At 38.4% G+C, this 15287-nt stretch overlaps 1 protein-coding gene across 1 annotated transcript in view; it reads right to left on the reverse strand.

Moving 5' to 3' along the window:
• Positions 1-641: 641 nt before the first annotated feature.
• The window catches only part of LOC150080995 (general transcription factor II-I repeat domain-containing protein 2-like), a 70406-nt gene continuing 55760 nt past the window's right edge, over positions 642-15287 (reverse strand). The window contains exon 3 of the mRNA XM_090380881.1: positions 642-1271. Coding sequence (XP_090237007.1) covers positions 642-1271 — 630 coding nt within the window. The remainder of the gene's footprint in view (positions 1272-15287) is intronic.

Raw genomic sequence — 15287 nt, forward strand, 5'->3', positions numbered from 1 at the left:
ACTAATTGTCCTTGTTTTTGCAATTTGAGATTCAGTTCGTTTAGGTATCTGGTGGCATCTACAAGAAATGCTAAATCACACACCCACTCATCTTTTACTTGGTTAACTGTGTTTCCTTTTATGTCCATAAAATCTGCAATGTCTTGTCTCAGATCATAAAATCGTTTTACCTTTACTCAACCACCTCACTTCACAATAATAAGACACCTTCATAATCCGAAAATAGGTCTACCAAATACTCCTTAAATTGGCGGTGATTAAGTGCACGTGACTTAATAAAGTTAATACTGGCTACTACAACTTCCATAACATTTGTAGGCGCCTCCGTAGCCAGGTGGGAAGGAGCAGCAGTGCATAGCACATGCTTCTTGATTAGACCGGGGTTCGAGCCCGTCACCACCAAATACGGAGGATGTGGAAAGGTCAGGGAATGACCACTGCATATCCGGGAGCAATATGGCCTTAGTTGCTAATGCTCCTAAATAACTAACTAACCATAACATTTGTGAATTTAATCGATTTTGCACACAGATTTTTTTTTTGGTGGATAATGCAGTGAAATTTTGTTAAATTTTCCTGATGGATCTGTAGTTCTATTGCTCTTTCATGAACTATTCCAATAAATCCCTTCCGTGCGCCAACTATTGCAGGGGCTCCATCAGTGCATATGCCAGATAGTGAACTCCATTTAAGCCCAATTCTCTCGAAACTGTTAACTGTTTCAATAGATCTTCACCGGTAGTTGTTCCTTTATAGGCCAATAATTCTTCTGTGATGTTGAAACCCGCATCAACTCCTCGAAGAAATATTGCTAGTTGTGCTGTATCGGAGACATCGGTGCTGTCACCCAAAGCAATTGAAAATGCTTTCAATCTAGCAATCTTCTCTTTTAAACTTTCTTTGATATCATCAGCCATAATTTTTATCCGTCGGACAAACAGTACGTCTCGACAAACGAATATTCTCGAAGTCTTTTTTTTCTTTTCAGCACATATTATACTTGCAACATCCAGCAGACATTCTTTGATAAATTCTCCTTCACTAAATGACTTAGAATGCTTAGCGATTTTTTCGCTTACCACAAAGCTGGCTTTGACAATGCTGTGGTGCTGCGTTCTTTGCTTGTTGAATATTTGCTGCTGGGTATCCAAGTTCTTCTTCAACTTCTGTATTTCATCTTTTCGTAGTTGTCCATCAATTTTTTGGTGATCCGCATGTCTCGAAGTAAAGTGTCTCTTCAAGTTGTATTCTTTGTTGACAGATACGGATTCCTTGCACAGCAAACATACAGGAAATCCTTTATTCAGAATAAAATAATAATCCTCCGTCCAGTTGTCTTGAAATTGACAATTCTCTGCATCTACTTTTCTTTTCTTTTTTTTTTTTTTTTACATAACCCCTGATATTTTTCCAAATTTATAAGCGATATTCAGAACTATCAAACAAACTGTCTTCTACACCGCAGGCACTGAACAGAACACAACATCAATGCAGGCACCGAACTGACACATTATAACACGTTCACACACGCCGCTAGTCAAAGTGAGAAAGAGACCTTGGTGGGAGAAAACATGGTGTATTTTGCGCAAGTCATATGAATGTCAGCTTAATGTGAGTTAGTAGAACACACCATGTTTTCTCCCACCATGAATCAGACAAACTTCGATGAAATAGATTAGGGCCGGATAAAAAGAAGAGAAAGTACGGCCCGCAGGTTGCCCATATGTGCATTAGGGTCACCCGGAAAGTTAATTCATATACCCATGTGTATTGGGTCTGTACATTGCGTGTGTTCTCTGGTCGATTTGCCTGTTTTGCTGGACGAAAAGGTCCCCAATTTCTTGGGGGGGGCAACATTGCTATTTACGCCTGAGACCCACTAACTCAGCCACGGAGTGAAAAAAGCCCATAAAAGTTCCTTGCGTTATCGACGGGATTTGAACCGGGGCCTTTTCCACCCGTAGTGGGGAGGACGGTGACGGTACCACTGTGCTACCGCGCAGAATAAACTTGATATAATAAAGAAAATAGAACGGGGGGTAAGCAGAAGTGTATTTTCTTTATAATATCAAGGTTTAGTCGAATATAATATTGGATCGTCAACAGATTTTACGTTTTTTTTTTTTTTTTTTTTTTTTTTATGTGTAGTTAATAAAATTGCATTCTTAAGCTCTCTATTTCTTATTTGGCCTCATTATTTCTGCATTAAATACATTAAAAATAAAACTTTCTAGATAACTGAAAAATCGAAATAACGGCACCTTGAACCCCGAAGGTGCCGTTATTTTTAAAGTCTACTGTATTTACAAGCAAAATTCATTTCTTGTTATTAACCTAGCTCTGTTAAGATGACTATTCTGTTCATAGCCAGCTGGTTAGACACTTCCTGTCGAAAGCAAATGAAAATTAAAAGTAGAATTAAAGTGGAATTTAATATTAACTGAATTAGCAGAATTAATCCAATGCGAATATATTAAACACACCCGGGTATGGGCTATTAATAGTAATTGCCACATTCAAGATACAATCATCAGATAAACTTTTTATAAAGTTTATATAAAAACAATTGCTAACATTTCCTAAAGCAAGTGCAACAGAATCCTTTTTTATTTATGTGGAGAAAGTATAATGATTCCAACTTCTCATCTAGTTTCAAAAGTTCCATCCAACCGAATCTTCCAAGGTCAACTACATATCTTACTTCATTGTTTCATTTTCATTTAAATGAAATTAGTGGAAAAAGTTTCGATGAACGACTCCCTTCAGACACAATCAATGTATGCAAACAACAGTCCGAGTTATATTCATTCTACCAGTGTATATACACACGACCGGGCTATTGTTTTTTCAGGTCCGTGATAAAATAACATTTCTTATCGGTAGCACTGTGGCCATTAAAAAGGAAAGGTATTTAACATGTTCAACATTTTGGATCATTTCTTCTCTGGTCACCTTTCAACTGGAGGTATGTGGAACTTATCACTGATCCTTTCATTGTTTATATATGGTCATAATTGCCTGCCAATAGTAATTATAATAATTCTGAAGGTGGATGAAAGCAGTGTGACAGAGGTTGAAGCATATTGGCAATGGGGAAATAGAATTCGTCTGTGTGTTAAACAAGAAAAATAAGTAGTACGTTTTCAGCTATTCACTTCTCCCAGTGATAATTTCCCTCATGGCAGAGCAACGAAAGGAATAGTGGAAAGTTCCACATACCTCTAGTTGAAAGGTGACCAATAAATAAATAGCACAAAATGTGGAGCTTGTTAAATACCTTTCCTCTTCAACGGCCACAATGCTACTGATAAGAAAGGGTCTGTTATCACGAGCCTGGGAAAACAACAACCCAGTCGAGAATCCGTTCGTTGCTCGTTCCTGTCTTATAAGATAAGAGGACAGTGGACAAAACAGAAGGCTCAGCGGGAAGGGCTTTTAACACAGGGATTTATCAGTTAAGGTTTGCATAAGAGAGAGAGCGAAGAAAGAAAAGTAATTAAATGCACTGAAGTAAAGTACTAAAGAAGTCTATGCACTAAAAGCGTCAGAAACGAAAGTAGTTCTTATTCGTAATGTTAAATTCTGCAATCTGTAAGCATAAAGATGTCGAGAAAAATAAGTTAACTAAGAATATTATACATCGTAAATTAGTACTTTTATTCTGTAATTTTTTAATTCGGAAAGAGAAAATCGAATTTTTTTTTTCAAACGTAAATTCAGATATACAGGATTGTTAAAATTAAAGTATGCCTATGTAGAGGGCTCTGGAGCGAGTTCTAAGGCTCATACTAAAGAGAAATTTGGACAACAGGTACAATAAAGAATACGCTCGCCATTTATTGGGAAAAAAAAAAATTGTCACTATATGGCGCTGTGGCAATACAAATCACTTGAACAGCGCTAAAATTGTTCAATGTATCCTCCATTTTGGTCAACAACAGTTTCCATTCGAAGAACAGCATTTTTTACAGCAGAACGTAACATGTCAACTGGAATAGCCAGCACATGACGTTTAATGCTGTCCTTCAGATCTGCCACAGTTTGACATCCTTCCCGATACACCTGGTTCTTCAAAAAAAACCCACAACCAGAAGTCGCATGGGGTGAGGTCCGGTGATCGGAGTGGCCAAGATGTCTGGAAACAACGGCTAATGACCTGTTCGTCTGTAAAGTGTTGCCTTTTGTTACCTGCTCAAAAAAATATGGCCAAATCATGAATGTGGTCGTAAATCCACACCACGCTGTCACTTTTGGAGAATGCAACGGGACCTCTCGGATAACTCGAGGGTTTACTGTTGCCCAGATGCGACAGTTGTGCGTATTCACTTGTCCATTTAAGCAGAAGTGGGCTTCATCACTCTAAAGGATATTCTATGGCCAAGTAATATCCACTGTCATTTGCGCCAGAAACTGAAGTGCGTATGTGAAACGAATACCTGCATCCCCATGCTTTAGCTGCTGTAGCATGTGCATCTTGTAAGGATAGTACCGCATTACTAGCCTTGCAGTGGAATATAGCTGTACACTTCACAAGAAACACTTGCGCTACCACATGGAGGTCCACTTCACGAGAAACACTTGCGCTACCACATGGAGATTGACTTGATAAATTCACGACAGCCATAGCCACATCTTCAAACACGAGAGGAGTCCACTCGTTTCCGTCCTCTACCTGGTTAAATACCAAGATTTCCTGTCGCTTCAAATTTCGCAATCATTTTGCGGACAGCGCAAACAGTCATAGGTCCATGCTTTATGCGCCTCTGACGCCGGAATTCTCTGATTGTCGCAGCTGCATTGTTGCTATTCTACGGTACAGCCACACTAATAACGCCTTTTCCTGCAACGTTGTTGGCATTGATGCTGTAGTGCAGGCAAACATCTACTGTATGATTTTGAAGAGACTGCTTTGCTTTTATACAGTACAATAGATCTGAGTAATGGTGCTGTGGCAATAGCTTATGATTATGCAAATAACGTAAGCAAAATAACTTACGTTATTTGCATAATCGTAACTAAGATAGTTATGAGCCATACAGTGACCAATTTTGTAACTATTTTTTTTTTCCAATAAATGGCGAGCTCATTCTTTATTGTACCTGTTGTCCAAATTTCTCTTTAGTAGGAGCCTTATAACTCGCTCCAGAGCCCTCTACAAAGGGATACTCTAATTTTAACAACCCTGTAAATCGTATTTTTATCCTTTCTTTCTGAGGTCGGGTGGCCTAAAGGTTTTGAGAGGCTAGCAGGACAACTAAGCTGTCTCAAGACAGCTTTTGAGGAGAGGGGAAGAGTTCCTAGGCGGAATGAGTACCTCGGTCGTAATGCGTCAGTTCATGTGGTACTAAATGGAATTATTAGGTTTGATCTCTAACGTGTATCTGTGCACATGGACCAATTTTCATGGTGTGCAGGCTGAAGGATTTGGAATAACAAATTACTCGAGATGGTTGTTGCTGTTATTTGGTTTTTAGGAGGATTAGCAACTAAGGCCATATTGCTCCAGGGATATGCGGTGGTCATTCCCTGACCCTTCCGCATCCTCCGTATTTGGTGGTCACGGGCTCGAACCCCGGTCTAATCAGGAAGCGTGTGCTACCACTGCTGCTCCTGCCCACCTGGCTACGGAGGCGCCACTCGAGATGGTGAACTACTTTGCCTGTGGTAGCTGCGACTGCAGAGGCATTTAAGAATTGCTCTAAAATTCTTAAACATTCGAACCCAGACCTCTCTAAAGGAGTGAAAAGTGGCAAACCGCTATACCGTCATAGGACACCAAGACATGAGCAAGACAGACAACTCGGGGTTGCCAATAAAAAAAAAAAAAAAAAAAAAAAAAAAGTGTTGTAGAAAGATTAAATCATTAGAGAGTTTTTATTGAAAGTGATACTATTCTAAACATGGATTTGAATTCTAAGAAAAAAAGCATCTTAAAAACAAAATATTATTCTTTGCTTTATTTTCTATAAAAATAAGTTTTGTAATAAACTTAGCAAGATGTTACCCGAATTTTACTTTTCATTATAGTGTACAATACATCGGTACCGTAAGCACTGATTTTAGTACATACTTTAATGCAGGACTGTTTTGTAGTACAGTGCTTTAAAACGTACTTCTTTCTGGTAGCGATTATAAAATTGTTAACATGTGGATGATATTTTTTATGAAGTTCATATACTTGTTAAAATAAAAATAAATAAACATAACTGTTTAACGTGTCTTCGTGAAAAATTTCTATGAAGAAAGTCTCTATATCATTTCCCAGAAAGCAAAAATACTTCGGGCTGCTATTGCGAATACAATTTGGTTGAAGTTATCAGATGAGTAATAAATTCTGCTTCTATTTGTACACAAGAAATATCGGTAGTGTAAATAACAAAGTTGCTGGTTTTTTATCCACTCCATCAATTATCTCGAGTTATTTTGGTTTCGCAACTTAAGGAAATATACAGTATATTATCAGGAATAAAATCAGGGTTACTTATATTTTTGCGGCTGAAAATTTATTATATCGAATTAATTCGGGCCAATGACGCTAGATGTTTTTTGCTTCTGCACAGTACAACAGGGGAGAATGTGCAGCAAACCTGTTAGAGCTGAACTGTCAAGGAAAATGTGCGAGAGAAGCGGTTAAAGTGTTATGCTATGCTCAAGGAAGTGACATTACACATCCATCTGGTCCAAAAGAATTATAAGTGAAAGAGAATAAATAAGCAAGCTTAAAAAAGTGACGAGAAAATCTGCCCGTTGGTTGGTTTTCTAGGACATACATTCTTCTCCTTCGGGTAGATCATTTAATTTCTTAAAGTAGCTCATACCAAGCCCAGTGTCAAATCTGAAATTAAGTACGTAGTTCATGGATGACACATTAGTTAATTTGGAGAATAAAGAATCTAGGGTAATCCTTCAGACGAGTGATGAAAAATTGAGAAAATTAAAGTCAGGCTTTACAAAGTTGCTTACAGCATATTTTTAAACCGTAATCTGCAGAATGAATAAGAGCGAGGCGAGACTACTGCTCGAGATATATTCATTATGATAGACGTACAAACACGGGATAAAAAAAAAAAAAATACAAACTTTTATTCAGCCTCGAATCGGGTCGCCTTTGAATCCAATAAGAGCAAGGGCGAGACGTGCCATGGATTCTAAAAGGTGTTTTAGCGTTTAGTCTAATTGTAACCATTCTTCCAGCAAAACGTCGCGTAACTGCAGTAAAATTGGAGAAAGATGACTTCGTTGCCGAATAGTTTTCTCCAGCATATCCATATTCTCAATAGGATTGAGATCAGATGAATGAGGGGGACAAAGGAAGATGGTGGAAATCCGTGTCATGTTCTCCGAACCATTCCTGCACGATTCTGGCAGGAACCGCTGTTTCATTTTCATCCATAAAGTGGTCATTATTTTCGGGATAAAAGTGTAACATTGCAAAATACAGTAGATCTGATACAAAATTCAGGTACACCCTGGATGACATTCGACTTTCCACCGGTATCGACGTACCCAGTTCGTGCCAAAAAAATATTCTTCATACTATGATACCACCTCCATATGCTTGGGTTGTCTTAACAAAGAAAGCAGGGCTTTCCTTGTTAAGCAATGGAAATCGGGGATTTCCATCGCTTCATGAGGTTTTAGCCACACTCTCTGCTTACCCAAAGTGCAAAAAAAAAAAAGTGCATCATGATTCATCTGACCATATGACTTTCTTCCATTGTTCAACTGTCCAATCACGACGTTCTCGGCACCACTGAAAGCGGATTTTTCTGTTTTTCTCTGAAACAAGTTTCTTCCGAATAGGGAGGCGATTGCCAATGCCAAATTTCTTCAATTCCCCGTGCATGGTACGGTTGAAATAGGGCAGTCCTGGGCTTCGTTGAATTCAGATGTTATTTGTTGCACACTGGATGTCCTATTTTTCCGCACAGCCCTCCTTAGAGTGCGACTGCTTCGCTCTTAAAGTACTGTTTTCTGCCACATTTACGCTTTGAGATGTGGAAGAATCACTTGCATTCCTGTCATTAAAAACCTTTGAGATGGATGCTTTGGAGAAACCAGTTATATCTTTCGTTTCTTGAATCGTAGCTCCTGCTAAACATGCACCCACGATAAGACCTTTTTCAAAGTCTGATCGATCATGCGTTTTCCGCATTCTGGCTTCAGATGACTGCAGTCAAACAGCTTCTGCGGTCTTTATACTCAAAAAGGCAACACGTTATCATCCCACGTCGCAGTTTTCTTAAAATCTGTTTGCATTTCTCCTGTGTGAATACAAAGGTTCGTATTTTTTGGCCAGTGTGTAGCAATATTTCTCTGATCATTTAACATTTGAGATGCTGCTTTTCAAATCTCTTGCATTTGTTTGGTAGATATGCTTTTAGTAGTTGTAAAAAGGATCTTTGTACGGCCAACAGGATTTCATTTGCTATGAAAAAAACAATAAGAAATCCAGCTGGCCACTAAACACATGGGAGGACAAAATAATCTTCAATTTACTATATGTCTTGAATAGAATTTAGCCTTCAATAGGTTTTGCCAAATTAAAATAAATTTGTTATGATACTTTGGAAGATTATCTGTAATGTTATGACATTCTGGATTGTCTTCAAAATTCAATTCCTTGTACGTTTCATTATTCCTTCTTTGCTTTGTTGTACGCCATGTATTATCTGTAATTTTACTACATCAGTATTAATTATTATAATTCTTTAAAGGTGCTTAGGGTGGTTGGCAGTAAACTGTTTCCGAAATCATAAATTTGCAGCTTATGAACAGGTTGGATTTCACAGAGAATCGAATCGAGCTCCTTGTGTAAGATTTTTAGGCCACTTACCGACAAATTTGTCTTTGCTGTAAATATTTCTGTTGATATTTGAGGTCCGCTGAATTCCCGCATTTTGTCTAAATGCAGGAATATAGGTCTACATTTTAGTTCCACATTTGTTTCAATCGGAAATGTCTGGACAAGATTCATTCAGTTCCTTTGGATAGTCATCACTTATCTAGCTTATGCCACTGTCACTGGAAGCTAATTTCTGTTTATAGTGGATGCAAACTGTATACTGAAGTAAATCTTTCATATCAGAAGAAATGAAACCAGAAGTCGAGGACAGAACCCACAACTGACAAAAATAAAGAAAAGGAACTGCCACATATAGTCAGAAGATTTTACAACTTAAATGATTTACAAGAATATTACTGTATTTTTTGGTATCGCGTGGATGCTAACATAGCGGGCATCACAGGCATACACGAAAGGGGGGGAGGGGTACTGAAAAGAGATGAAGTCCCCTCAACAATATAGTTTTTTTAGACTCTACCACCCAGACGATGCGTTTGCACTATTTTTATACATATTATAGTTTTTTTTATTATAAAATTGTACTATCATATGTTGATGCTTGTACATTTAGAAGAGTGGAACGCAAGAGATCCTTCTTCCGACCGACAATTTTAATCACTTTTCGTGACAATTCTTCTAGCTTAGTGGAAGGCTAACCAAAAACGTGGTTAAAAAAAAAAAAAAAAAAAAGTAGGAAACCGTGGACTTTTCCGTTCCGTTCGCCATTCTGTCAGTTTAGTATGACTAATGCCTTTCTGAGGAAATAACGGATATCGTGGACAGCCCCAACCAAATGGTTTAACAATCGGACTGCGAAATGTGGAAGCCGTTCCACACAAAAGAGAGGAGCATATTCCGAAAAATCAATAATAACTCTTACAAAAAAAAACAAAAAAACTTTTTCATTAATTTTGAGATTGTATGAGTTGCGCTGTTTTCAATTTTGTGCCAAGGCAATTAAGGCCTATGCGATGCCGGTGTATTGTCTTTCTTTAGGCATTTCAAAGAAATAATATCAAAATGTTAGCACCACTATGGAACAAGAAACAGGAATTCATCAGAATAAACAAAACGATCATAGAATATACCGAACAATGCATTATAATGACAACCATCAGTCTTCATTTATGCATCGGTAATTTAGTCTCCTGCTCCACCAAGTTATCTATCAAAATTCCTCAACACTGAATACTTGATCCAAGGAATTCTAAATAACATTACATGAAAGCAGCAACCAACCCCAAGTCAGTAATGCCTGTTGAGAACTTCGTTACCTTGTCTCAACATCCCTGATATCTCCAGAATCCTAACAGATTCTCAAGAAGAAGAAAGCATTCCACCAGTAACACCTAATGTAGTTCTAAACTCAATACCCTTAACTGCCTCAAACACTGGATAATATAATTTCTCTGCGCAACATTCTCTGCCTTGAAGTTCACAAGACTGCAGCAGCAAGGCATACATAAACTAAATCTTGTCATACACATTTTCACATATCCAGTTCAAATGAAGGGTAACTATAGAAATATTCTCGGTAAGTGTGTCGCTATTTCACCTGATACCTTTAACTGAAAAAAAAAAAAAAAAAAAATCACAGATTAGCTTTGAAAATAAATGAATGCTTCTTCCAATAAAAGGAGACGTCCAGTACTCTCAAGTGGCTAAGTATGATATTAAATTACAGCCATATATAAATGTTCTGTATTAAAGGTAATTATGTTATGTAATCTCATGTATTACTCTGTATTAATAATCTCGTATGCTATAGAAATGTAACACAGCTTTAATCAAAATAGGCGCCACATCTGTAATCCTCCTAGCCCAACGGCTGCACAGCGGTTAAAACTGAATGAATAAATAAATATGGCCATATTCTGTAGTTTGGCGGATAATAAACTCGAGTTTCCATTAAGAAAACACACAAAAATATAGATGCAGACCCACTAATTGGACAACATGATGAAAAGTTCATAAAATTTCTTCCACCTTGGATGTAACTCCAACTCAGTCCTTTACCACACAATGTGGACAGACAGTGATCACAATCACTGTGTCAGCTGCGAAAGTTAACTATACTGTCATGGGCTTTGTTTATACTTCAGCACGATTACCAGGTGAGAGGAGTTTACAATAAATCGTGAATACTTTTTTTTTTTTTTTTTTTTTTTAGTTATTGGCGCCTCGGCTTCTGTGGCCATAATGCACCTCCCAAAGTTTTTGCATTTACACTGATCCAAGGCGGGATTCGAAACCGCGACCTTTGGGTTGCCAGGCACGCACTTTACCCACCCGGCTAGCCCGGTCGGCATGAATACAATTGTTAATCGTATTTAGCAGTCACTCGGGCTTGAACGTTCCACTCAAAGAGCATGTGTGCCCTCCTAAACCTCTCTAAACGAGTGACGACATCACTATACTGTCACGAATGACTGGAAAGGGGGAGGAAGAAATTTCCAATCTTAATGTAATTGTTTTATATGCACTCTCGCTCGTGACCACTCGGCTAAACCAGGCCTAAACTAAACGTTTTAGTATTTTCAGGTTCAGCAGCGGTAATGTCTTTGATACTACTCTGCCAATCCATGACTGGTGGAAGTCACTAATGGTATGGGGAAAATGAACTGCAAAACGTTTTCTTTTTTACTATTTATATGTCGGTGCTGCCAATCAATAATTGGGGGGGGGGTCGGTTTTAGGCGCATCAGAGACTTAGACCATATTGCGCCATTGTGTATTTCGTCTGCGCGCGATGGTGGGAACTCTCCTCTCTCTCCGCCTGAGAACGGTTAGTAACAGCCTCGACTGAAGAGGCCTTTTAGAAATTCCTCCATTCATCGACGCGATTCCAGTCCCAACCTCTCTAAACGAGTGACACGTGACGAAACTGCTATACTGTCGCGAAGCGCTGGGAGTTTACAATCTTATTATAATTGTTTTATGTGGCAACCGATATACCTGAACCCACCTATCAATGGACTCGGCACTTTTTATTTTTATTTGTTTATTAATATTTTTGGCAGCGCATGGATACGCTCTGACAATATGCGTATCGTATCGATGACCACGTATACTACTCGGAGGAAAACAGCAGGCTCCAGGTCACACTCTAAAGAGTTGGCTCTACTTGAGTCAGTGTCCGGAATATCAAAAACATTACCTGCACTTTTTCTCTAATGACGTTGCAATAGTCAGACTAAAGGAATCAGAGTTATCTACGAAAAATCTAGATTCGATTAAGATTCTTCGCAGATAAGTTAAGCTAAAGAAAAAGAGAAAAGGGAGAAATTAGGCGTCTTTCACGTCACAATTTAATTGTGATGAACTATATACTCTTTTCAGACTCAAATACGCTCTAAATTAAACAGCTGTCCCGCATTTGGGATAGTTCCCAAGCCCTTGAATCTACCTAAAGAAAATAATAATATAAATCACGAACCTCTCTCTCTCTCTCTCGTATTCATTCCATTCTCTATCACACAGATATATAATTAGAAAGGATTTCTTTATTGTTCTTTCTGCTGCATGTCTTTTCTATTAATATTTCAATGGACACTGTTCTTCTGATTTGACATCTATAATTTCATACTTTCTTCTAATAACCCATTAAATTACGTACAGTAACGAATTATCTTCATTAAAAATTTAGCTACTGTTAGTCACGGGATAGCAAAAGAAAGAGTGGTCGCATGGTCGTCTTCCTCCGGAAACTCTGGATTTTGGTCCAGTGCTAGGCAAACAGATCACACAATATACAGACTACGTATAAACAAGCAAAAATTCAAAGTATTCATTTCCTCATTCTTCGGAAGAACCTTTCTCCACATGTACCACCTCTTCTCTTTCTCAAAGCTATAAAATTAAGTTATGGAATTAATTCACTTTTTAACGCAAAATTTTAACTGAATGCATTAAATCAGAGGGAAACTGGGGTCATTTCAGAACCTCTCTCAATCTTTTTTATTCTTGGTCATTCCTGTTGATGAAGACCAGGACATGTTCATTTCTGCCTGATAATCATCTTCTCATAACCTGTATTTGTTCAAGAACGGGCAAGCAAATATTAAACTTTATTTCAAGCAGTGTACAAGTGCAACGGAGACTCATAACCTGTTGCATTAAGCGTAGGGATACCATTATACTTCGGACTTTCGACATTTGTTGGTCGTTTTTGGATTAGGAGGGAGCCAGCTGAAGATGATTACAGACTGGACAGCCATTACCAACACCTCTGGGTGGTGGTATCCGCCGAGAAAAAGTAACATTAGTTACGCCGAGAATTAGTATTAGCGCAACAGTAATAGAGCAATAATTGTTTGCAATAAACGCAAACTAGAAACAGTTCAGTGGAGTATCTTGCTCGTCATTACCAGAGCCTGCTACACAGTAAGCTCTCCGGCCCTACAGGTTCTGGCGTGTGTCCTCCCCCTTGACTTGGAGGCAATTCGTCGAGGATTGCACTAGTGTTGTCGTGGGGCATCCCAGCTACCATCTTTGGACATACCTTCGGCACCCACAATGACTGTAAGCAAGAAAAGAAGAAACTAGCTGCCATGCTACTACAAATCTGGCAGACAAGATGGGAAGAGACGGACAAGGGCCTAATAACTAAGAAATTCATCCCAGACGTAGAACTTGTTTGTCCAAAGTCGCCGCCTTGGTTCTCTCTAGGCCTCTACTGTACATATATTATAACTGGACACGGTTCTATAAATCATAAGTTGACTACCTTGGGAATCATCAATAACCCCTATTGCATATGTATAGAAATTGAAGATTGAGACCATCTTCTTTATAACTGCCCAATTTATGACGATCTTCGAGGAATACTCGAAGATCGTCACTGTATACCGGACTCCAACACATACCTTAAGGACAAGAGTACTTGTTCATTTCTGACGAACAATACTATAAATTACTAACAGAGTACGTACAGAACCTCTTTGTTAAGCGCAGGACTCTACAACCAATTCAAGTTAGGGATACAAACCCGTGAGAGACTAGCCTAAATCAGAAATAAAATCTCTACTCGACCGTTTTACCAACATCGATTTACTAACCCTGGAACATCCAGGGTGGGATTACCTGCTAGCCAAGCCACGTGGTTGGGTAGGTTCCAGTGGTATATACCACTCCACCGCTAAATGTCGGTCACACTCAGCACTCTCGCTGCGTGGCTTTTCTACCCTTCCTGGGGTTGTTCCCTCCCCCTTTTCGCCTGGTGGGGCAAACACTTCATTGTAAACTTAGGGGATTCCTTCACCTACATCCCTTTACTCTTACTTTCATCCCCCCCTTCTTCCGTACACCCTGTACTATTGCACTCTACCTTATTTTTTCTTTTTTATTTTTTTTAAAGTGGTCTCCGTTCAGGCGACCCTGATGGAGACCTGTCAGAGAATAATGGGCAGCCTGGCTACCTCCTAGTGGTCTGTGTGCGGGCAACGTGGGGTCACACCAGGGGCCCTGCTGTCAAATTCCAGGACACACAATAAAACCCAACATAATACTACACATTCAACACACAACACTTTTCTGGCATTTACAGTAGTACTGTATTTCTTCGCAGCGTACATATGGCGCCCGACCCTAACACTAACACCACTGGCAAAGCGTTGCTTATTGGAGTTAGTGCAATATCGGGGCAACTCGAAGGCATTCACAATATGAGATACAATAAAAACGATGCTATTTCACCTACTTCGGTGGTTTACTACAAACTAAAATGATGCTTGGCATTAACTTGTTCGATTAGTGAATTTTCCTTAGTCTGAGGCTTTCACCCTAAAACCTCTTTAGTAGAAACATTTTGATGTAATGGAAGTGACATATTGCAATGGTTTTCATCGATATCCATAATTGGATGGCATTGACCACAGTGAAGCGTTTGCCCTTTAAGTTCTGAATTACTTAGTGGATTGTTGCTGTATCTTATTGTAATTGTGACCTTTTAAAGTACAAATGTTGAAAGCTGAATTTATAATACTTTATTTCCGTAGATTACCATTAGCATTTTTGCTAATTCTTTAAAGAATAACTGTTTTTTTGTCTATCTACCGTATTGGTCCTAATTATTCGTCCCTCCTTGGCAGTTTTTTTTTTTTTTTTTTTTTGAACGCTACAAATATTAATTATACTGATTATATGAGTATAATAGTTATTAATTATACTGATTATATTAACTATATTATATTTTTCTAATTTGAAGGGTTGTAGTTGGAAGGATGAATTTAATGAACAGAACGTTAAGCAATTAAAATTCCTCGATTTAAAAATGTTTTCCATAGGCAGAGTAAAATATTTATAAATTCTGAAATTTTACTACAAATCATCTTTAAGTTATATATGTTTATCTTTTCATTTTTATTTGTGCACTTAATATTTCATAACCTTGGATCTTTTTCCCCTCTAAGAAGTTTTCCCTCTTAAGAAGTTCTAAACCTCC

Source organism: Mastigoproctus giganteus, chromosome 9 (genome assembly GCF_048544385.1).
Source record: "Mastigoproctus giganteus isolate SK-2022 chromosome 9, ASM4854438v1, whole genome shotgun sequence".
Classification (NCBI taxonomy): domain Eukaryota; kingdom Metazoa; phylum Arthropoda; class Arachnida; order Uropygi; family Thelyphonidae; genus Mastigoproctus; species Mastigoproctus giganteus.